Genomic DNA, 25,504 nt, shown 5'->3' on the forward strand with positions numbered 1-25,504 from the left:
TTCCACCTGTGGTTGAATCTAGTACTGGAAAGGATGAGATAATAAGGTCCAGCCCCTTTATTTTGCAGATGAAAATTAAATAAGCCTACAGATGAAAGAGGCCCCAGTGATGATAAGAGACTTATCCAGAATGACAGAGCCCTTGGGGGGCAAAGCCAAAGACAGAAGTACAATCTTTTCACACCTAATTAAGTGTTCTTCCTACTGTATAGTACATGTAAGTAGCTACTGTAAGATTATATTAATATCAGCTCTGGGTGGTCAATGGAATGTAAATTTCTTCTGTGCATCATATTGATGCCACATAGTCAATAATAGTTTCCAAGCAAGGTGCCTGATTCCCCACCCTCACCCCCCAAGTATTTTGTGAATATTTGTGAGTGATTGAAAGAATAAAAAAATTTATGGGACTAAAATTCCTTTTAGCCCTTAAATGCATTGGATTATTTGAGACTCATTTGGAAAATATTTTTTTCATATGTAAAATGTTGGTGGGCTGAAGGACTTCAGATTACAGATAGACCCTGATACTAGGTATTCCCTATGTGCTTGCTATGTAGTAGGCATGCTTTACATATTCTATGCTATTTAATCCTCAGAACAACTCTTTGAGGTAGGTGCTACTGACCCCATGCTATAGATAAGGAAACAGACTAAGAAAAGTTGAGATAATTTTACCTAAGTATGAATAGCTAGAAAGTTGTGTGTTGTTGTTAGTCACCTTCAGGTTGATTCCAACTCATTGTGACCCCATGTGTGCAGAGTAGAACTGCTCAGTAGGGGTTTCAAGGCTGTGATCTTTCAGAAGCAGATCACTAGGCCAGCCTTCCAAGGTGCCTCTGGGTGGATTCGAACCTCTAATATTTCGGCTAGTCATTGAGCACTTAACTTTTTGCACCAGCCAAGAACTCAATAAGTTATATAATAGAATCCAAACTGAGGTCTGTCAGATTCCAAAGCCTCTTATCTGTCCAATATACTTAAACATTTTCATTCATATCTCACAGGGTTTCTATGAAGGTCTGATGAAATTAAGTTCATGAAAACCTACAAAGTGCTATATAAATGTGAGGTAATGTTATTTCTTCTAAGTGTACTTAACTGTCTGTCAAAATTACCAGTAAAGCCCAGGGCATAAATAAACATAAGAGAATTATTTTTTTCTGTTTTACGGATGAGGAAATTGAGGCCCTCAGGGATAAGAAAGATACCCAATGTCACAGGAGACATAGCCAAAAAGTGGCATAATTGGATTAATTCCTGTCTGCTTAGCTCTGAGGCCCAACAGGCTGTCTCTTTTCTTCAGTCTTCCTCCCCAGGCCTTGATTCATGCTTCTAGCATAGGGTCTGGGGTTCTATTGCCATGGGCTGATTTCTTCTGAGGGAACCTCTCAACTGGTGTTTTGAGATGCTCTGGTGAGCTAAGAATAGGTTACTGATGTGAGTGAGATATTGATGATAATATGTATTATATATTTAATATTTAACAGTTTAATACATAAGGTTAACCATTTGAAATTCATGACCGTTAAAATTTTATTTGAATACTACTGTATTTATATGGCAGTGTTTCATTCTGTTGCCCATAGGATTGCTATGAGTCAGAACGGACTAGATGGCACCTAACAGTAACTGTTTATATGGCTAGCCTTCTAAACCTGAATTCTGAAATTATTATTTCAGTGCATAAGAATTTTTTTGAAACTCCTACTTTCAGAGAATACTCTGTAGTTGCCATACCATATGGCACTACCGTTGACCTTCCTGGTAAATCATCCCAGCCTGATTATTGCTTTCTCCAGATTTGGTTATCTTTATTACATGTGTTTGTTCTGAAAACCCTGAAAATCAGGATATTCAGAGAAGCTATTGTGTATGTAAGTTTGCTTGTGAATCTTAATTCCATATTAAATGATGTTATCAAAATTATGAAGTCAATGAAATCTAAACCAATACCATTTTTTTCAGCTTTGTTCAAAGAAGCAGATCAGAATTCCGCTCTCTGCTGTTTCTTATCAGAATGCATTGGCTGTTCAAAGGAAGAGCTTTGCAAGTAGTTTTTGACCTAAAAGAAATGAGATTTGTTGTTGTTGTTAGAGGTTATGAATGACTTGAACTTTGCAGATTTGTTGAAGAACAGTAATTAGCATTGTAAAAATGGCAGACATTCTTGGGCATCTGAATGAATGACCACATGGAAATATATGTATGCATACCAAGAATATATGGATTCAAAGAAAAAATTCATTGTCGGTGTTTTATTTTGAATCCTTAAGAAGAAATATTATGATTAGGTAGGGCAACATCTGTGAGTACTTGAGGGATAACTTTATCACCTTGGACTCATCTTTGACCCTTTTCCTTCTCTCACACTCCATATACAATCTGACAGGAAATATCACCTGCCTTCACTTCAGAGTGTCCTCAGGACGTGACTCCATCTCATTGCTTCACTCCTCCTCTACTACGGTCCTGACCAAGTCACCACCTTCTGTGACCTAGATTATTGTAATAACCTCCCAGGTATAAATAAATAAAGGAAAATATTAATAAACTTTTTATTACTGATTTTCCTCTGTAGACACAGTATTCTTTGTTACTATTCATTATTTGTAAAATATCGAACACCTATTATGAGCATAGCTTGTGCTGTGGGGGATACATAGTAATCCTTGTTCACTGCCTTGAGGAAATAATCGTTAGTGAGGAGACGAGCAGCATGTATCAGAAATTCATTGATCACATGAATTAAATGACAAAAAGCACAGAAATAAATTGGTAATATGATCTGTAAATTAACCGGAGGTATTATGATCTTCGTACAATTAGGTGGCCAGTTAGAGTTAAGGCAGTTTATATGGGGAGCTCCTGGTGAAGAGAACCTGCGTGAATTCAGTAGATCAGAGAAGGTTTCATGGAGGAGGATGCAATTGAGCTGTGCTGAGGATGCTGAGGAGATGGAGCAGCGTACGGAGGCCCGATGGTATCTTTGCTGTTACACTAAGGCGGGAATGAACTCAGTGTTTCCTGAGAGCAAGTAGACCAGTAGGGCTGAAGAAGAGCGGACAGGCTTACGTGAAGGGTAGTTGGGGATAACGTGAGGAAGTGGGTTCAGAGTATGAGAGCCCATCTGGGAAGCCATTGGTGTCATATTTGGGGACATGGCTGGCTCTGAATGCTGGAGATCCTGCAACGGGGCTGGAGTTAGGAGGATGGACCCAGTCTTACTTGCTCGTAAGAAGTCTTAAATGGAGTTAAGAATATGGTTCTGGGGTGCATGATGGGTACAGTTAGCGTGATCAGTTGTCCTGATTTGCCTCAGACTCTCCCAGTTTTAGCACTGAAAGCGGGAAGCCCTAGTTCCTGGCAAACCAGATGGTTGGTCACTTTAGGTATAGTGCAGAAAAGTGATTGTTATCAGGAGGTCCAGATCAGAATAGGAGATCAGCACGTTAGCCGGTAAACAGAGCACGGCAAGAAGGAATCCAGGGTAGGGCGTTTCAGAGCTCTGGTAGGCAGTCGGGGGAGCTGGATTATATGTTGGTTAAGAGGATTTTGGCCCAATGAAATTAAGCCCAAAGCAACATAGACAAAGCAACTTGGTTTGTGTGACAGTTTGGTTCAAACAAGTTTTTGGGGAATAAATAAATAAATAAATAAATAAAATAATAATATTTTGAATTACTGGCTTTTAAGCATTGTTAAGTAATAATAAGTACCATTCATGAATGCTTACCATGTGTCAGGAACCTTGCTAGATTTAAAAAATATTATGTCTTTTAATCCTCACAACCGTTCTCTGAGATAAAAAAGACACTGTTATTTCTTCATTTTGCAGATAAGGAAACTGATGGTTTGAGAGATTAAGCTGTTTGCCTAGTCACATGGCTAGTAAATCTCAGAATGAGACTCTGAACCCGGGGCAGCACAAAGCTCTTAGTCACCAAATAGTTCAGTCCCTGATACTGAGGAACAGGGTTTTTAAAATTATTTATTGTTCTCTTTTATGACAAAAATAACACATACTAATTCTAGAAAAATAAAATATAGACAAGCAGAAGACTATACAAAACATTTACAATTCCCTCCACTTAAAAACAATTACCGTCAACATCCTTGTTTATGTATCCCTCAACATCTTTTTCTTTACTGTTAACACTGTTGTTTATATATCCTTCCACATATTTTTCTTTTGTGGGTGTATTGTTATATATAAAAAAAAATTTTTTTTCTTTATGTATATATAAATAATTTTTTAAATGACGTGTCACAAGTCTCACTTTAAAATCAATTTTGACACATTTAGTTTTTCTCAGAGTGTTAGACATTTAGGCTGTAAAACATTTTTGATATATAAACAGTTTACAATAGAAATTGTTAGCTGCAAATTATTTACAAATAAAATGAAAGAGGACTAAAAACACCTGAAAAATTCTGAACCATGGACAGTAATGCAACAGATGGATAACAATTGTAAAATCACTCACTCTATGTGTACTCAATACCAATACTATGAAAACCAGTGGCTGAGGAATAGTTGCTTTTGACCAGACCATGATTTTGACCAGCTTTTTTTTCTTAGTTAAATTTTTTCAGCAAAATTACCTGGACCCAGTGGCAGCAGGGAATTATGTCAGCAATAAGCAGGATTCCAACCCCAGGCGGATTCAGAGGAAGGCCTCTAATCCCTAAGAAGTGAATACCAGGTAGTGATTATGTTATGGAGGGGCTGTGTCCAGGGGAATAACCCAAAGACTCAATGACCTGAAATGATATAGGTAATAAGGAGAACTAAATCTCAGGATCAGAATATTAAAACATTTATCAAAAGTGGAGCACAGGGTCATAGCCAGGCTAATGACAACAGGGACTTGATGCTGAGTCCCAGAGTGTTGGGCTAGTGCTTTTTAAGACTTTCTAAGAATAGGGGATTGGACCTGGGGTGATCCGACAGGTGGAGAAATGGCCCCCGAGGGCTCCAGAGACTAGGAACCTGACAGATTCTGACAATCAGAGGTTTCGAAGAAGGAAAATAACATAATGGAGAATTGCGGGGTGACTAACAGTCAGTGTGATGTTGGCAAGGAAACGTTTTAAGAGGATACTTAAAATCATTGCAGTGGCAAGGAAAAAAGAAGGAGACTCTGTCCGGATTATATCTAGAAAGATATCTAAACATCACCATTAAATCGATAGATTGGAGTAAACAATTATGTTTCTTTTTGCATCACATTTTTGGCATGCAGAGAAAATGTGGTTGGTTGTTGGAGCTTGTGATGTTGCCATTCCTTTTATTGAATTAAAATTTTAACTGGTGTATTAAAACGTTCCTCTTTTATTGCAGAGTCCGTAAGTACACACGTTATGCCTTATGATTACAGTTCACTAACTTTGTCTGATTTTGAAATTAAAAATCATTCTTTTCTTTGTGTTATGAAGGCCACCACAAAATTAATGGTTAATACCTTGGAAAAATGGTTTAATGAACTTTCTTGGGTATTGATCAGATAAATACTAAGATTTATGATTGCATTCTGAAGTCTTCATTAGGCGAGCCCTTTGTTGCCTTGGGTAAACCTTGCAGCAAGTAGTTTTCAAATCCCAGGAAATGACATCTCTAAGTTAAGTTTAAAAAAAGACCTCTTTTTGCTGAGTGTTTGTATAACTTCTTGTTTGTGCATTTTTGTTTCAATCAGAGCAACTGTTGCACAGAAGTTAATTCAGAATTTTTAATTAGAAATAGACAGATCTTTATGTTTCTAGAGATATAAAATTCAAAAACTTCCAAGAATGCTCTAAATATCCCAGGAACGCCTTTTAATTAACTGCAGCTAATGGTTTTTTTTTTTTTTTAATGGTTAGATTTGCTTCATTACTTTGAGCTTTTAAATCAAGCCTCCCTTCCACAGTGCTTGATGGATATGGTCATTATTTTTGTTTCTTTGATGGTATTTTCAAATAAATATTGTTTTTAAAAGTAAAAATAAGCAATACATACTTGTAAAAAATGAAAAGAATATTGAATATAGATCAGCCCTCCCTTATCCTTCTCAAAATGATGACCGCATAACAGTTTGAAGTCTATCTTTCCAGTTTACCGTGGAGGTTCTGCTTATGTAGACATACATACATGATGGTGTTATGCATGCTTCTTCCTCCCTCTCCCTCCCCCTTACTTCCTCCTTCTTAAGCATAAGTGCTCTGCATTGCCAAGGGAAAGTAGGCTTATTCTATGTTCTGTCTGTACCGAATTTCATTCCTGGTTGGAACTTACTTTCTCTGTCCTTTCCTTTGGATGCTGTGAACCAAAAACCAAGCCCGTTGCTGATGAATCGATTTCCATTCATGTTGTTGTAGTTAGGTGCCCTCGAGTAGGTTCTCACTTATAGCGACCCTATGCACAACAGAACGAAACACTGCAAGGCCCTGTGCCATCCTTACAATCATTGTTATGCTTGAGCTCATTGTTGCAGCCACTGTGTCAGCCCACCTCGTTGAGGGCCTTCCTCTTTTCTCCTGACCTTGTACTTTACTAAGCGTGATGTCCTACTCCAGGGACTGATCTCTCCTGACAACATGTCCAAAGTGTGTAAGACACAGTCTCGCCATCCTTGCTTCGAAGGAGCATTCTGGTTGTACTTCGTCCAAGACAGATTTGTTCGTTCTTTCGGCAGTCCATGGTATATTCAGTATTCTTCGCCAGCACCACAATTCAAAGGCGTCAATTCTTCTTCAGTCAGTGTTCCTTATTCATTGTCCAGCTTTCACATGCATATGATGCGATTGAAAATACCATGGCTTGGGTCACCTTAGTCTTCAAGGTGACATCTTTGCTTTTCAACACTTTAAAGAGGTCCTTTGCAGCAGAGATGCCCGATGCAATGCGTTGTTTGATTTCTTGACTGCTGCTTCCATGGGTGTTGATTGTGGATCCAAGTAAAATGAAATCCTTGACAACTTCAGTCTTTTCTCCATTTATCATGATTTTGCTCATTGGTCCAGTTGTGAGGATTTTTGTTTTCTTTATGCTGAGGTGCAATCCATACTGAAGGCTGTGATCTTCATTAATAAGTGCTTCAAGTCCTTTTCACTTTTAGCAAGCAAGGTTGTGTCATCTGCATAACACAGGTTGTTATTGACTTTCCCCCCAATCCTGATGCCCCATTCTTCTTTATATAGTCCAGCTTCTCGGATTATTTGTTCAGCATACAGCTTGAATAGGTATGGTGAAAGGATACAACCCTGACGCATACCTTTCCTGACTTTAAACCAATCAGTATCCCCTTGTTCTATCCGAACAACTGCCTCTTGATCTATGTCAAGGTTCCTCATGAGCACAATATTGTGTTCTGGAATTCCCATGCTTCACAATGTCATCCATAATTTGTTATGATCCACACAGTCAAATGACTTTGCATAGTCAACAAAACACAGGTGAACATCCTTCTGGTATTCCCTGCTTTCAGCCAGGATCCATCTGACATTAGCAATGATATCCCTGGTTCCATGTCCTCTCCTGAAACCAGCCTGAGTTTCTGGCAGTTCCCTGTCAATATACTGCTGCAGCCGTTTTTGAATGATCTTTAGCAAAATTTTGCTTGCGTGTGATATTACTGAAATTGTTCGATAATTTCCACATTCACTTGGATCACCTTTCTTGGGAATAGGCATAAATATGGATCTCTTCCAGTCAGTTGGCCAGGAAGCTCTTTTCCATAATTTTTGGCATAGATGAGTGAGCACCTCCAGTGCTGCATCTGTTTGTTGAAACACCTCAATTGATATTCCGTCAATTCCTGGAGCCTTGTTTTTCGCCAGTGTCTTCAGAGCAGCTTGGACTTCTTCCTTCAGTACCATCGGTTCCTGATTATATGTTACCTCTTGAAATGGTTGAACATCAACTAATTCTTTTTGGTATAGTGACTCTGTGTATTCCTTCCATCTTCTTTCAGTGCTTCCTGCATTGTTTAATATTTTCCCCATAGAATCCTTCACTATTGCAACTGGAAGCTTGAATTTTTTCTTCAGTTTTTTCAGCTTGAGAAACACCGAGCGTTTTCCTCCCTTTTGGTTTTCCATCTCCAGCTCTTTGCACATGTCATTATAATACTTTACTTTGTCTTCTCAAGCTGCCGCCCTTTAAAATCTTCTGTTCAGTTCTTTTACTTTATCCTTTCTTCCTTTTGCTTTAGCTGCTCGACATTTCAGAACAAGTTTCAGAGTCTCCTCTGACATCCATCTTGGCCTTTTCTTTCTTTCCTGTCTTTTCAGTGACCTCTTGCTTTCTTCATGGATGATGTCCTTGATGTCATTCCACAGTTTGTCTGGTCTTCGGTCACTAGTGTTCAATGTGTCAAACCTGTTCTTGAGATGGTCTCTAAATCCAGGTGGGGTATACTCAAGGTCATATTTTGGCTCTCGTGGACTTGCTCTGATTTTCTTCAGTTTCAGCCTGAACTTGCATATGAGCAATTGATGGTCTGTTCCAGAGTCAGACCCTGGGCTTGTTCTGACTGATGATATTGAGCTTTTCCATCATCTCTTTCCACAGATGTAGTCAATTTGATTCCTGTGTGTTCCGTCTGGTGAGGTCCATGTATATAGTCACCATTTAGGTTGGTGAGAGAAAGTATTTGGAATTTCGACTCATAGCAACCCTATAGGACAGAGTAGAACTGCCTCATGGGGTTTTCAAGGAGTGGCTGGTGGATTCGAACTGCCAGCCTTTTAGTTAGCTGTCATACCTCTTAACCACTGCTCCACCAGGGCTCCTCCCCACTGTGAGGGACCAGTAAATTCAGGCTATGTTTTGTTTCTTTCTCCTCAGTAGCCTAACTAGGAACCCTCCCAGGATAAATCCTCAACCACCTAAAAGAGATCAATTCCGGTGCTTTCTCATGGGGATAGCCATCTAAGCAGCCCCAGTTCTGTCTTCCCTAGTGTTTGGCACAAGGCCCATAGGGTTTTTTTTTTTTTACTAGTTGATTTCAAGTGTGAAGTTTCTCTGGGGCTTCCTTGGGAAGAAGGCTTTTGGCAGCATTCCTCTCCTATGTCTATTACTGGTTCAGGTTTCCCCTGCTTTAGTTATCTATCAGTTCAATCCTGTCTGATTTCTATCTTCTAGAATTTTCTCAAAATTTTTCATATGTTGGTGGTGGATCTTTTTTTTTTTCCCCCTCTTCTCTTTGCTGTCTTTTGTGTGGGACTTGAGGAGTCTGAAGAGATGAGGTATGCATGTTAGCTCAGTTACTAATCTTGAACCTCCCAGATGTCTAGTCTTTTTCCTCTATTTCTGGTCCAGCTTTTTGGAAAGTCTTTCAGTGTGTGTTTGTAGTTCCTCTAATTTCTACTGTAACTTGAAAGCTTCCCCTCCCCCCGAATGTGCATTTAATATTAATCATAATGAAATCATTATCTTGTTGCTCTCCATTTGAGTTCATAAAGGACACTAATATTTAATGAAGTTCTTTCTACTGCATTCATGGGCCTCTGCAAGGTGTTAGTTGCGTAAGCTAAATTGAGGCAAAATTCACTTTTGCAACTACAACTAAATAAACAAACAAAAAAACACACGCACTGCCATCGAGTGGATTTTCAGTCATAGTGGCCACATAGGGTTTTCAAGGCTGTAAATGTTTAGGGGAGCAGACTGCCACATCTTCCTCCCGTGGAGCCGCTGGGGGTTTTGAACTGACAACCTCTCTGTTAGCAGTCAGGTGTGTTAACCACTGCACCACCAGGCTCCTTTAGTGACAACTCTAATTACCCTTGTTTTATATGTAAAAGTAACAGTCTCTTTATAAGATATATTTACATTTTATTTGCCAGGTTACCGAGTATTATCAGTTAACTTTTTCAGTATTCAGATCAGTTGGAGATAGGAAAAGTAACATAATAGTAAGTATTGACAGGTACATGATACTCTATGAATGGATCTTAAAATGATTTCATAATTATTACCAGAAACAAATTAATGGCCCAGCATTTTTCCCCCCTCAGGAAGGAGAAAACATTTTTTATTTGGCAATTGAAGACATAGAAACGGATACAGAGCTTCTGATTGGCTACCTGGACAGTGACATGGAGGCCGACGAGGAAGAACAGCAAATTATGACAGTGATCAAAGAAGGGGAAGTTAAAAATTCTAAAGCACAATCAACAGCTGGCAGAAAAGGTATTATTTCTTTAATTGGTGTTCCCAGAGAAGGAAAGTTGTAGGTGAAATATTGTTTGAATCATAGTTGCATTATAGTTGCATTGTAACAGGGCATTCTCAAAGTTTTTATCAAAAACACTCTCAAGGAAGTCCAGCTGTGCACTCATCTTTCTTACAGCAGGAAGAGAATGTTGGTGTGGCGGTGGGTGTGTCTAGTAGGATTGGCATGGTAAGGGGCAGCGAGCGCTGCATTGTTGGGGCAGCTCCTGGCTCTCCCTGCTCTCAGTGGCACGGCAGGGCATGAGTAGTGACGACTTCTGTGCTCCAGCCCTGTTCCTGCCACTCGTTAGTCTAGTAGCACTGGGTAAGTCACTAGCCCTCTGAAACTTCTCTTCCTCACCTGCTAATGGTGAAAGGTGAATACAGAGGAGGGCAGGAGGCAAAGAAGAGGCCCTGCTGGGTACTAGGGGGTTGCTTCCTGGGCTTTGCTTTTGTTTAAGATCCTTTGAGAATCTGGAGCTTCTGGGAGTCTGTCTGCAGATCACAGAGGCCTGCAGGACTGCAAGGTCTCCTAATGTGGTAACCAAAAGCTTGCAGTGAGCCTGGGTCAGACCAGCTTCAATCAGTCCTCTAATCCAGGGGATAGATGTCCTGAAAGATGTGTTTCCTATACTGATCTCACTTGCTTGTCATCAGCTGAGGAATAATCAATTATTGTTGGAGCTTGTTTCTCTTATGTTGTGTTTTACTCCTGGTAGAGTTTGAGGGAAATATGAATGATGTTATGGGTATTCATATTTTCTCATAGGTCGGTATTTACTGTGTAGTATTTTTCCATTTTGTTTAGCACAGCCATTTCAGAAGCAACACTGGTTCTTTTAGTAGCAGTAATAGTAATGCCTTTGGTATGAATTTTCTATTCTAACTGTATGTCATTGACTCCCAGCGTGGCTAGACTTTGCTTCTGTTTGCTTTGCTTCTGTGATTATTTAAGGGGGAGGTGGGGACAGGCTCAGCCTACTTTGTTTTTCAAACACACACTATACTTTTTGGGATGCCAGATTTGGGGTGATGGGAACTATTTCTGTGTTATTCTATTTTCTTTGTTTTTCTGTGTCATCTCCAGGGCCTGTTATTATTGCATCCATTATTTAAACTTAATAATGTCTCCTATTTATCTATTGCCATCCCGTGATTACTGTTTTCCTTATCAAAATATCAGTTTCCATTCTTTGTAAAAAGAATTAATAGAAGCTTTGACAGGTTTTTTAAACTTAAAAATCAGGTACTTATATTATTGCTGCTTTTATCTTAGAATTTTTAGTGCCTTATTTATAAAGGCAAAAAAAAAAAAAAAAAAGAAAGCAAGCCTCCAAGTGTCTAACAGTGGAGAGTTTGGTTAAATAAATTATGGCATCTCAAGTTTAAAAACAAAAACAAAAACGTGACTTGAGAAAATGTTAAATAGAAAAAGGAAGGCAACATATAAAATTGCACATACAGTGTGATCATAAATGTACCTGTCTAAAAAACCAAACCAGGCCCATTGCTGTCAAGTCAATTCCGATTCATAGTGACCCTGTAGAACAGAGTAGAACTGCTCCATAGAGTTTCCAAGGAGCGCCTGGTGGATTCAAACCCCCCACCTTTTGGTTAGCAGCCGTAGCACTTAACTACTACGCTACCAGGGTTTCCTGTGGCTGTCTAGAGATGCATAAAATATATATGGACAAAAGACAAATCAGACTTAGAAATACGTAACTGATTTTCTCCTTATGATGGAGTACTTGGTGATTTTTTTTCTTATATTTTTTACATCTTCTAGATTTTCTAACTTTCTAATCAGAAAAAACATATGTAATTGAAATAGCACACTTAGAGAAATTAGAACCATGTCTGTCTGTATGGGATTCTTGAGCCCTAAAGACAGTGGAGCCTTCTGACACCTGCTGTAATGAGTGCTCTTTTTAAGAACTCAGTATTTTTTCATGTACAGGCTAGATTCTCCCTGGTATTCAGCATAGTTTACTTCAGTTGACGTTTTCTTCTCATGCAGCTAAAAGTGAACTAGAGACGACCCATTTAGAGAAAACTTGTTTTCCAACTCAACATTTCTAATAACTCTGATTTGAAAAGTTAACACTGTAGGGTAAATAAACACTTGAATTTCATTTTGAATTAGTTGGTGAAAATCAAGCAAAATGATTTAAAAATAATCCCATTCCTCTATTAACACTTTCTGTTATTTTTCACAGATAACACTATAAATATTGATAGAGATAATAAGAATTTATTAATATACTACTGTTAAACCTATTGCTGTTGAGTCGATTCTGACTCATAGCGACCCTGTACGACAGAGTGAAATTGTCCCACACGATTTCTAAGGCCTGGCTGGTGAATTTGAACTGCTGAACTTTTGATTCACAGCTGTAGCTCTTAACCACTGTGTCACCACTGTGTCTCCATATAACCATTAAACACAATTAATTTTTAATTTAAAATGAAGAGAAAACTGAAGAGAGTTCTTGGCTCTGAAATTTTGTCTTATCAATATGCCTTATTATACATGTGCAGATCGCCTCGGCTGTAGAGAGGACTATGCCTGTCCCCAGTGCGAATCGAGTTTTACCAGTGAGGAAATTCTTGCTGAGCACCTTCAAACATTGCATCAAAAGCCCACAGAGGAGAAAGAGTTTAAGTGCAAGAGCTGTGGGAAGAAATTCCCCGTGAAACAGGCTTTGCAAAGACAGTGCGTACATTAATGAGTATCTTTAAGATTATAAACCGATACTTTGCTTAACTATTCCATTTGGCTTGTCTTACAGTTTCTAACGTGTGTGTGTGTGTGTGTGTGTGTGAGAGAGAGAGAGAGAGAGAGATTAAGCATTCCGCATTGCCATTGTCATTTTCTGCTTTGCCATTGTCATTAACTGGTTTTTTCTTAGTATAGTATGTTTATTCTTAAAATATTCTGATTATGAAATTTAACAAGTGAACATGATTTATGCTAATTGGTCTTTGTCCATTTAATAACTTATCCTTAAATACGAAGTTCAGTGGTTTCCTAATCTGAAATTCAGATACGCGTAATTTGGCTAGTGCTTTAAAGTGAGAGTTCAAGTTTCAGTTGTCTGCATTAGATATTCCCTCTGGAATCAGTTAAAAAAAAAAAAAGTTCAAGAAATGGAATAATTCAGAGTATAAAGAATACATGGACATTTTGAGGAGAATTGCTTATTTCACAGCAATTTGGAGGAATAATCTGAAGAATAGGACAAGGAAATGACAATAAGATGAATAACTTGAGTCCCCACACATTGCTCTGTACACTTCTGTTACTTTATTTACATTTCCATTGCCACTGAGTTGATTCCAACTCACAGAGACCCCATAGTACAGAGCAGAACTGCCCATAGGGTTTCCAAAGCTGTAATCTTACAGAAGCATACTGTCACATCTTTCTCCCATGGAGCAGTTGGTGGGTCCCAACCACTGACTTTCCCTTTAGCAGCCGAGTGCTTAACCACTGTGCCACCAGGGCTCCTTAACTATTTTTATTGACAGCATAGAAAATTATCCTTTTACTAAAGTATTTTTCAGGATCATAATTATTACCAAACCCACTGCCATGGAGTCGATTTCGACTCATAGTGACCCTGTAGGACAGAGTAGAACTGCCCCATAGAGTTTCCAGGGAGCTCCTGCTTGATTCGAACTGCTGACCTTTTGGTTAACAGCCGTAGTTCTTCACCACTACGCCACCAGGGTTTCCTCATAATTATTAAAAAAAATTATTAGAAGGGAGGAATTAAGTACACTTGTTTGTATGTTTTATTTTTAACAGAATGTAAATGTAATCCCCTTGCATAGGAGCAGGAACTTTTAACATAGAGTTAAAGTTAATGTTACTTTTTTTTTGCTTCATTAAAGCAAAAATCCTGAAATGTGCCACGTATCATATTAAGGCTATTTCCGCATATTATATACATTGACTGTTGCTTATAAAATTGTAGATGCAAAGTTTCTGCTCAAAACTTGAAAAATGTTTAAAAAACTATAACTTTTATGATAGCACATTTGGAGAGTCCATCACAGGTGATTAAAAAATGAAACAAGGAAGGAATATATACTTTTTTAATAAATGGACTTTAAAATTGCATTCTTGTTGCTTTTTATTGCATTCGGTATTGTATATATGCTACATGAAAGACACTCTGGCTGAGCTGGGGCCTATAATTTAATAAGGTGCTACTAAACATTTAAAAAGGCGAGAGGCAGATCGAAAAGAGAGATGACAAGCATGACTTTATTCAGAATGGTTTATTGTTGTGTGTTTGTCTTAGACTTCCAGTGGTTTTTTTTTTTTTTTTTTTTTTTGTATTTCCCCTCAGTGTTCTTCAGTGCACAGCGAAAAGCAGTCTGAAGGATTCTTCACGAAGTTTTCAGTGCTCTCTTTGCAATTCCTCCTTCAGTTCAGCATCGAGGTTTTGTGTCTGAGTGTCAGATTGCCGTTATATAATTGTGGATCAGTTTTTGCTTGCATGCTTTCATGCTTCTTAGTGATTCAGTGTCTTACGGCTACAGAATTTCAGTGCTTTCCTTTTTACCTGCAGAGGTAATGCATGAAATGACCCTGGAGCTCTCCTAGGGAGCATGTATTACAAAAGCTTGCTATGGTGTTGGAAATTTGTAGGTCTGTCTTCACCTTTTCTTCTCCCTGTTCCTCTTTCCTGGCTGTCTTGTAGTTTTGAGCAACACCGAGAGACCTGCCGGGGGGACGCCAGGTTCGTGTGCAGGGCTGACAGCTGTGGAAAGAGGCTGAAGAGCAAGGATGCCCTGAGAAGACACCAGGAGAACGTCCACACTGGTGAGGAGTCATAGATAAGAAGGGTGTTTTTAAAGGGGTTCCCTCTCCTCAGGCTGCAGCGATCTGTTTGTAATTCTCACTCTCAAGCAGAGAGTTTGCTTTTCCACTGTATTTCACACAGATGTGGATGGAGTTCTGGCAGTGAGTTTTGGGTCTTTCATTGAACACTCTATTTCTTTTTCAAGTTGATTTCAGGAACATTTGTCATTTTTCCCACCTCTAAATTAATCCTAACTAAAACTAAGCTGGAATCTAGTTGTGCTTGTCAGTCAAATACATTAAGAACTAATAGTTTAAGTAACAATTTCATATTTAAGCTTATGAAATTTTTTCTACATAAAGTGTTGGAATTTTAGATACATTTTAAAAACAAGTTATTAAGTGACGCCACTCTTATTTAGTATTTCTATATTAAAATTCCAACTTTTAATGCTTACCTTTCTCCTATTTTGGAGAAAATTACTGGCTGCATTTTGATACAGGAATTGAATATGTTTGGATTAAAAATGTATGTACTATTTGACTTCTTTCTAATGGCTAGCTAAACAACAGTACAAAAATAAAAGTTGACTATCAGTTATATTGCATCTGCTTAGCACATAGTAGGCAGTCAATAAACGTATTTTGGTTTAGGGATTGGATCTATTGTATTGAGTCGAACAGATGTTTGTATTGTCAGAATTCACTTTTTACTTACTCAGTGTCTTTTCCTTAAAATGGGCACTGAAGTTCATGAAACTCCGTGTATCTTTGTGTGTGTACACTCTTCTCATGTGTTCACATCTGCCCGCCCTTGGCTTCTGGGAATGAGTGGAAATGTTGTCGTTAGTTGTCGTTGAGTTGATTTGGACTTGTGGTGACCCCCATATGTGCAGAATAGAACTTCTCCATAGGGTTTTCAGGGCTGTGACCTTTCAGAAGCAGATCACCAGGCCTGTCTTCCAAGGCACCTCTGGGTGGGTTCAAACTTCCAGCCTTTTGGCTGGTGGCCAAGTAGTTAACTGTTTGTGCCACTCAGGAACTCGAGTGAATGTACCTCTCTGGATATAGAGAAGTGGATTTTTTTTCTTGTTTATTCTCACATTCAGCAGAAATGGATATTCATTATCCAGCCTCTGTGTCCTCGGTGTTGATTATTCAGAAGGTGTCTATTTTAATAGTAAAGTGATAGAGGCTATTTAGGCATGACTCTGGCTCCAGTTTGCATCCTGGGTTGCATGAAACATCTAGAAACGAGTGTCCTGTCAAATGCAGCTTCAGGGGAATGCGTATCACCAGGAGTGTAGAGGGGAACTCCTCGAGTCTTTCTGTGCATATACTTTTCTTTTTCCTTTTAAAGAATATATGGCTGATTTAGGGAAGATGGAATTTTTATGAATTCATTATATTTGTGTCATCTCTATGTATGCAAAAGCAAGCAGAATTATTTGATATTCTTGCCTTTGTATATATATATTTTAAAGCTGTTATAGTTCAAATGCTGTTCTTAATTTTCTCCATCTTTGTCTGCAACGTATTGTAATGAATCTTTCATGTTAGTTTTCAAGTTAACTTTGCTGAACTAAGTGAAAAACCAGATGCATACTGAAGCTCTGGGAACCTTTCGTGTTCTTGTTTTGGGGCATGTGGTCTTCAGGCTATGCTCTGAGCATACTTTCTTTGAGGCATCTTCTAATTGGCCTTGGGTATAATATTACTGATTCTGGAAATTCATAATGATTTTATAGGAAATAATTTATAAAAAGGCAAGTTTGTTTAATGTTTCCTATGTTTTTGTGGATCATATAAACTGTGAAATCTTACCATATTTTAGCCAAAGGTCGCCACGTATACCTTTTGCCGGGTTTGGTACACAATCTTCTTCTCTCATTCATAGCCTTCTTTCACTTTTCGCCTTTCCCTCTTCTCAGCCCCCGGCCTTCTTTCTTTTATTTTATCCTTCCTCCCTCCCTTTCTCTTTTTCTCTCCCTTTCTCCTTAGATAGTTTTACGTGTGACTCCTTGTAAATCTTCATGTAGCATTTAGGTTTAAACAGTAAAAATAAGTTATAAAGTGAGTTATTTAATTTTTTCTTCTAAGAAACTATCATTCTCTGATAAAAATAAATATAATACTTTTGAAACTTACTGGTTTCCTTACCCACATATTTAAGCCATTCATTAATTCAAAACCTGCTTTTAAGTAACATTGTTTAAAGTGCTGAGGATACATGACAGAAAAAGCCAGAGACAGTCCATGCTCTCAAGGAGCTCACCTTTTAATGGGGAAGACAGAATATAAACCATCAAAAAGTATGTGTGGTAGGGATATGGCAAGTGGGGTAAAGGCTATGAAAAGAACTAAAGCAGTATAAAGGGTTAGTGCTGAGGATCTTTAGTTTTGTGTGTTGTGGACCCCTTTGCAAACAATGTTTTTAAATTTATAAAATAAAATATGTATGACTACAAAGGAATCAATTTGTTGATATGTGAAAAAAAAAAAAAAAAAAAACCCAAAAAACCAAAACCATTGCCATCGAGTTGATTCTGACTCATGGCTACCCTAAAGGACAGAGTAGAACTGCCCCAAAGAGATTCCAAGGAGTACCTGGTGGATTTGAACTGCTAGCCTTTTGGCTAGCAGCTGTAGCTCTTAACCACTACGCCACCAGCATTTCTTATTGATGTGTAGTTATCAATAATTAAAAAAAATTGTACTATAGTAGTATATGTGCTTCTTTATTCATGTGTTATTTAACAAGATCCAGCAACAGATCTAACAGCTTTTATAATTTTAAGGTAACAATAAGTGTAAACCCAACTTTATAATATCTACAATTGTAATTTAATATGAAATATCTGTACCTTTTATTGGTGACAGAATCATAGGCACTGTAGTACTACTGTGTTTGGCTGCCCAGATTTAAAATTAAAGGAAACATTAAATTTCAATTAGAGGTTAGTGAAGATATAAATGTATTTTTGCCATCCATGTTCACAGATTGCCTGGGATAAAGAATGACAGGAGAGGGATGCTATTTTATGTGATTGGGTCAGAAAAGTCCTCTCAGATGAGGTGACATTTGGGCAGAAACCTTAATGAAGTGAAGGGTGAAGTGTACAGACATTTGGGAAAAGGATATTTCATATTGGGAATAGCAACTGCATACGTCCTTAAGCAAAGCAGTGTTCACACATATGGTTGTAGAATCCTTAACTTTAGAAAGGCAGAGTTGTTCAAGGAATGAGAATACTTTTGCAGCTTCTACCACTGATGATGAGAGATGTTTCTTGTTAGGGGATATTAACTGAAGATGCCGAGAAGAGAGAAGCTGAATTTTTAAACATGTCTCACATTTTTCCATAGAAACTATAACATCTGGTGGTCTCAGACAGGCTCCCAGAAGCATACTTAACCCACAGTGTATTGAAACTTGTAGTACTTCAGTAACTACTTATTTAGAACACTTGTATTGATTTCTCAGATGGTCTCCTACTTCTGTAAGTTACGTGTTCCTAAAAATATTTTTGCAAGTTGAATCTGAAAGTCAAACATGAGACTTCCCTGATTATAAACCAAAACCAGAAACCAAACCTGTTGCTGTCAGGTCGGTTCCAACTCACAGCGACCCTACAGGACAGAGTAGAACTGCCCTATAAGGTCTTCAAGGAGCACCTGGTGGATTCAAGCTGCCAACCTTTTCTGGTTAGTAGCCAAGCTCTTTAACTACTACACCACCAGAGCCCCTGTCTGAAAATAAAAAAAAAAAAAAGTTTTTTTTTTTTTTTATATTCATAGGAGAGCTAAAATAGTTATGCTTAAGCATAACAGTTGTAAGGATGGTGCAGGACTGGGCGGTGTTTCGTTCTGTTATGCATAGGGTCACTATGAGTTGTAACCGACTCGACGGCACCTAACAACAACAACAACAAAATAGTCATAAAGTCTTTAGTTATGATTTCATGGGTGCTGCTCTCCTGAACCTAGGCAGCCTTCACAGTTACCCAAGAGGACACAGAGACTGAAGGGACTGAATTCCTTCATCCACTTCCCATCTTTGTCTTCTGCTTAGATTCTGTGGGTACTAATAGAGGGACTTTGTATTTATGGGAGATAAAATTTATCTGCATTCTCAGATTAAAAGAGTTATATGATTTTCCTGTATTTCTTCTCAAAGGAGCTAGGATCCTTGTTCTAGGAGGAAGAATAGGAGAAGCCATGAGGAGGAGAGAGAAGGGGGAATTGTGGGTGGGGATGGGAGTTTGGAGCCGCTGGTGGGTTTGAACTGCTGACATTTTTGTTGGCAGCAGAGCGCCTGACCGTTGTGCCACTGGGTGCTCCTTGCCCTCTTCTCCCCCTCTACTGAGAGGAAAGAGGAGTGATAGAGGCAAGATACATATTTTGGCTGCTGAGTTCTTTCATTTTTTAAACTTCCTCAAAATCTGTGGTAAAATCACCATAATCTTAATACAGTTTGATCCTCTGCCAATGATGTCACCATTTAGCCAGTCTACACCCCAGCACCAAATAGTCTTTCCTTCACCCTGTGTATAAAATCATTCGCTTAATCCTGCTAATACTGCCTAAGAAAAGTCTCTGTAACATACCATTTTCTTTCCATCCCCACCGCTGCTTTCTTGATTTCTTAATTATCTTTTATCTTGACGGTTACTGCAGTCCATTACCATGTCTCTCTCTTCCACTCTTATTGTCCTCCTCCCTTTCTGACTAATGCCAGAGCAATCTTTCTAATACCAGGGTACCTGTAAGTTGATTTGGGATATGATGTTTTAGGTACTGATTCATCACACTTGCCAAATTTGCATTTTTCATTTTGCTGAATTATGAATTCTTTCTCCCCAGTAGATAATTGGAGAAAAATTGGATGTATTTCATGTGATTCGTTTTATGGGCCTTTCAATTTAAGTAAATAACCCTGAAGTAACTCTGTAATAAAATACCTACATGGCATTCTATGATAAATTTGAAACTATGATTAATGGACAGAACTAATTAAATACTTTTTGGTTCAACTCATAGGAAAGAAGGTATGTCTGGTGCAGGATCTTTAACTGTACAATTTATAGTCTGTTAGCTACTGGAAACACTGGTGGCATAGTGGTTAAAAGCTACGGCAGCTAACCAGAAAGTCAGCAATTTGAATCCACCAGGTGCTCCTTGGAAACTCTACGGGACAGTTCTGTTCTGTCCTGTAGGGCCACTACGAGTTGGAATCGACTTGACGGGAATGAGTTTGGGGTTTTTTTTTTTTTTTCCAGTTTTATTAATTACCAGTATCTATTAATTACAAATATTTGGAAAAGTAAAATCGTGCAGTGTTTAGATTTGTATTTATTGTAAATTTAAATACCGAATAATTTAGCATGTATAAATTGCTTGTTTTATTTTTATTTATTTATTTTTAAATTAATTTTTATTAAGCTTCAAGTGAACATTTAGCATTCCAATCAGTCTGTCACATGTAGGTTTACATACATCATACTCCCTTCTCCGACTTGCTCTCCCCCTATTGAGTCAGCCCTTTCAGTCTCTCGTTTGGTGCCAATTTTGCCATCTTCCCTCTCTCTCTATCTTCCCATCCCCCCTCCAGTCAAGAGTTGCCAACACACTCTCCAGTGTCCACCTAATTTAATTGGCTCACTCTTCATCAGCATCTCCCTCCCCTCCACTGACCAGTCCTTTTCATGCCTGATGAGTTGTCTTCGGGGATGGTTTTGCTTGTTTTATTTTGATTCAGAATATTTCACTGGAATTGTGTATGTATGTGATCTTGAGCACTTATATATCTTAAAATTTCATCAAATTCTTAGAATTGTAGATGCTCTTCTCATATGTAGTGCTGCAGTAAGGATTTCATGTATTTGAAATTCATGTGTTTTAAATATAAAGGAGTTTATTCCTAAGTTTTTGTCTGTGTGTAAACATCTGAGTATATTTTGTTTTATAAAGTGTCAGAATAATTAGGATGTATTGCTTGAAAAAACAGAAAGTAAAGCATGTCTGTGTGAATTCTTTGTCGAGACACCTAAAAAAAATCCTGATTGTTTTGAAGAAAATAATTTCCACTTAACTAGTTTACTCGCTATGAGTCAGAATCGACTCGACGGCACTGGTTTTTTTTGTTTAACTAGTTTACCTGCTCAGCAGAAGCTCCCATTTCTGATGTAAAACAACCTGCACTGCTGCCCACACCATAATCCATGCTCCAGACTTGTGTGTTGTTTTGTGTAATGGCGAAGCCTCCCCCTGCACAGGACTGTGCGCTGCTTCATTTGTGTCGGTGGGCTTTCACTGTATTGTGGATGTCATTTCGTGCTATACTTTTCCCCATTAAGATTGAATACACGATCACCAAAATTTAGTTAACATATTTAAAGCTGAGTTACCATTTTATGGGAAATATGATCGAGATGTATAAGAACATGTCCTTTGTGACATAATACTTGGCAGAGCTGTTGACACGATTAGAGGAAACTTGTTCAGTTCATGTTGTTATTGGTTGTCCTGCCGATTCCAACTCATGGAGACCCCATGTGTGCAGTGGAACTGCTCCATAGTGTTTTCAAGGCTGCGACCTTTCAGAAGCAGATCACCAGACCTTCCTTCTGAGGTGCCTTAGGGTGGGTTTGAACTTCCAAACTTTTGGGTAGTAGTAAAGTGCTTCACTGTTTGTGCTACCTAGAGAGTCCATGCCGTTCATAACTCCCACTTAAACTTTCATAATTATTAAAGAATCTGCATTAAACATTAACGGCTGCTACTATTAACATGTATCAAATGCTACTAACCTTAAAGAGGGAGACAGTCAGCCTTCAGTGCCTCCTGATGGAAATATGCAACACCACATAGGAAGTAATCTTGGAAAAAAAAAATGAAGAAGAAGAACCTGAATCTGATCAAGCCTGTAGATCTGGCTACCAAGTTATAGGAAATGCACTGGACAGAGGAATATGTTGAACTATGCCACAGGGATGCAGTCAGCAAAATCTAGACTGTGGGAGTAATCTACAGGACAGTCTAGTTGCTTCGATAAATTAATTGCAAGGAAAAATAAACAGGAAGAAAAAATGGATTGGAACCTATATAGTAAAAGAGATGTAAAAAAATACATCAACCAGTTGCAATGTACGGACCTTGTTTGAATCCAGATTCCAAAATTAAAAAAATGTAAAATAATGTTTATGACATTTAAGAGACAATTGGAAATTTGAAAACTGATTGCAGATTTGATCATACTAATGAATTAGGTTTTAGATGCAATAATGGTTTTGTGGTTATATTTTAAAAACAGTTGCAAACTATAATATGTTTTGGATTGGCCTCCAAAGAATACAGAAGTGAGGGAGTAGATGGGGCTGAGAGGGGGGCATGAGTGGCCATGGATTAGTCATCTTTGGGGCCAGGTGATGGATACATGGTGGTTCATTATACTATTTGTTTACTTTTTGATTATTTTGAAATCAATTAAAAGATGAAAAAAATGTTATGGTCATTTATGGTAGTAATGGTGGTTCAGATGATGTATAATTACATTAAGCCAGAAAAACCAAATCCATTCCTGTTGAGTTGATTTTGACTCATAGCGACCCTATGGGATAGAGTAGAACCACCCTATAAGGTTTCCAAGGAGCAGCTGGTGGATTCGAACTGCTGACCTTTTGATTAGCAGCCGAGCTGTTAACCAGTGTGCCGCTAGGGCTGTGAAATTGGAAATATGAAATGAGTTGCAATAAATATAATCACCATGTAAGAGGATAATATTATACTTTGATTTTTGTAATAATATTAATTGCCAGTATAATGTCTTATTTTATGTGATATTACTTTATTCTGTTTTTCAACAATGCGATAAGGCATACGTTATAGATTTCGTAAGAGTCTGGTGCTCGTAAGAATACTTCATAAATTCCATCTAAACAAAACAATTAAATCAAATGATTCTATTGAAAAATAAAGGAAATTGTAAGATCAACTTCTGAATTAATAAGTCCAATTTTTTCTCTTACAAATGCAGTTGATATTAATTTTGATTTGAATTTTTTGTGAGAATGTTTTTCTCTTGTAATACTAAGTTAGTACAAAACAAACAAACAAAAAACCCATTGCTGTTGAGTCAATTCTAACTCATAGTGACCCTATAGGAGGGAGTAGAACTGCCCCATAGGGTTTCCAAGGAGTAGCTGGTGGATTCGAACTGTAGGCCTTTTGGTTAGCAGCCATAGCATAGCTCTCAACCACTGTGCCATCAGGGCTTCAGGTTAGCGTAGGAAAAGGTAAAAGATCCATTTTGTACATGTAGAAAGTTGAAGATCTCTGAAATTTAAGAAGAGGTTTTAAAATGCAACTTCTTTATCCAAATTTAACTGATGTGTCTATAACACTGAACATTTTACGATTTTAAATTATGAAGATGAGATACCTGTTTGGAAATTATATACTACCTCAGAGCCCTGATGGAGCCCTGGTGGCACAGTGGTTAAGAGCTATAGCTGCTAAACAGAAGGCTGGCAGTTCGAATCCACCAGCTGCTTCTTGGAAACCCTGTGAGGCTGTTCTGCTCCATCCTGTAGTGCCACTGTGTGTCAGAATTGACTCAATGGCAACAGGTTTTTTTTTTTTTTTGGTTTAGAAATACTGTATCTAATGCTTCTCTCAATATTTACATTTAAATGATGATGATATTTTGTTTCCGTTTTAGGAGATTCTAAGAAAAAGCTTATATGTTCCGTGTGCAATAAAAAGTGTTCTTCAGCATTAAGCCTACAGGAACATAGAAAGGTCAGTAAGAAAGATTAACGCTCATGACAGTACAAAATCTTTGAGGTATTCCTAGTGTCCACCACGTACATTTTTTTATTGATTTTTTATGTTATAATGACAGAGCTTTGCCATTAATTTAAATGCTAATGTATACTAAAACACAAGACTAATACACAGAAAAGTAAACTCCTGCAAAAGAATATTTTGGATTGCTTATTATTGTTCAGAGTTAGCAATATTTCTCCATTGCAAAGTGCCATGGCTTGCAGAGTCCTTTGCCTGCAGCACTCGTGGTGTCAAGCTTTATCAGTTGATGGTTGCTCGGGAAATACAAATTAACAAGGAAATATATGTTTTTGTGGATTTATATAATGTGCTGTGCAGTGGCATTTAGCTATTCAAAGGAAAGCATGTTATAATTAGGTCTCTCACAACAAAGACAGGAGCTCTATTATTTTGAAAAGTCAAAAATAATGTACATATATATCGAAGTGTTGTTAGCAGAGACAGATGAGTATATTAGGAGAAAATAGACTAAAGGTATCAAGTTATTATGATATGAAAACTTAATCTGAAAAATAAATGGCAATTAGGAACTCTAACATTAGTAACTAGTAACTAGCTAATACAATTTATAATAAAATAGAATAAAATTGAGATTTTTAGTAGTGTCATGACAGGGTCCAAAAAATTTATATTATGTTATTACAACTAAGACATAAATGATCATTTCCTAATTTTACACATTGTCTTTTCAGGATATCTAGGTGCATATAATTTAAAAAAAAAAAAATTGTTATTTATTTTTTAGTGATTTACTACCAAAAGAAAAGGGAAGTGGCACTGGTGAAAGTAAATTTTACTATCCTTGTGGTTTGAGAAATGAGTTTTGCCTTTTTGTCAATATGTAAATGTATGTGTTGCAAAATGACTTGACAATCCTGAAATTCATATGGTATTTAATCCAGGAGTTCCAGCCCAGGTGCTGTGGATTTAGTCTATAATGTATGAGAAAGTTAAAATGTTGTGTCGATAGATCCCGAGGTTCTGTCCTGTGGGCTGAGTGATTCTGATCCCAAGGAAGGAGTGATGAGTGAGCACTGGACTGAGCATCAGCACACCGGCTTTCTTGTCTACCTTATGTCAGTGACCCTCCATACGACATGGGCCCTCTGTTTTATTTCTGAAATGGGACATTGACCTGATCAGTGTTTTTAGATATGTCTTCTGAGTGCCATGAAACTGTATTTCAAGGAAAGGTCATACAGAGCTCCATCCAGATTCCTCTTCTTCAGGCCTCTCCAATTCCTCCACCCCAGCAACGTTACAGCTTCTGAAGCAGAACCCTCGTTTCTCGGACAGAGCGATGAAATTCACTGGAATGGAGGATTTCTAAACCTCCTTTTAGTTTTAAATGTCTGTGACTACTTCATTGATCCATTTAATTCTTAGAGATTGAATTTTAAGATATTCTACCAAATTTAAAATTTTACCAAATAGAGTGTTCCAGCAAAGATGGCTGTGGAAAATATTTTTGAAAAATTTCCTCTTTTCCCATTTATTTTCTTCAGAGTAAAACAGTTTTTTCCTTGCAGGAAATGTCTTGGTAGAACAAAATCTTACCTCCTGCTGGTGAAATACAGCAACTGTGGTTTAGCACCACCTTTTTGAGTGGTCTCTGCAGAATGTTAGTAATTTAAGTGCAGCACTTCCTCCCT

At 37.9% G+C, this 25,504-nt stretch overlaps 1 protein-coding gene and 1 long non-coding RNA gene across 3 annotated transcripts in view; both read left to right on the forward strand.

The window, feature by feature from the left end:
- Positions 1–25,504, forward strand: part of PRDM5 (PR/SET domain 5) — a 290,703-nt gene that overhangs the window by 144,212 nt on the left and 120,987 nt on the right. For both annotated transcript variants that reach the window (XR_775716.3, XM_010590528.3), the window contains exons 4-7: positions 10,000–10,174; positions 12,734–12,908; positions 14,905–15,026; positions 23,725–23,804. Coding sequence is in view for 1 of the 2 variants with exons in the window: in XM_010590528.3 (XP_010588830.1) it covers positions 10,000–10,174; positions 12,734–12,908; positions 14,905–15,026; positions 23,725–23,804 (552 nt within the window). In the remaining variant the exon portion in view is untranslated. The remainder of the gene's footprint in view (positions 1–9,999; positions 10,175–12,733; positions 12,909–14,904; positions 15,027–23,724; positions 23,805–25,504) is intronic.
- On the forward strand, positions 19–4,069 carry LOC111750797 (uncharacterized). Its single transcript, XR_002785853.2, has 3 exons — positions 19–217; positions 1,008–1,072; positions 2,393–4,069. It is a non-coding gene; the product is annotated as an uncharacterized LOC111750797 (long non-coding RNA).

This window comes from Loxodonta africana, chromosome 5, assembly GCF_030014295.1.
Source record: "Loxodonta africana isolate mLoxAfr1 chromosome 5, mLoxAfr1.hap2, whole genome shotgun sequence".
Lineage (NCBI taxonomy): Eukaryota > Metazoa > Chordata > Mammalia > Proboscidea > Elephantidae > Loxodonta > Loxodonta africana.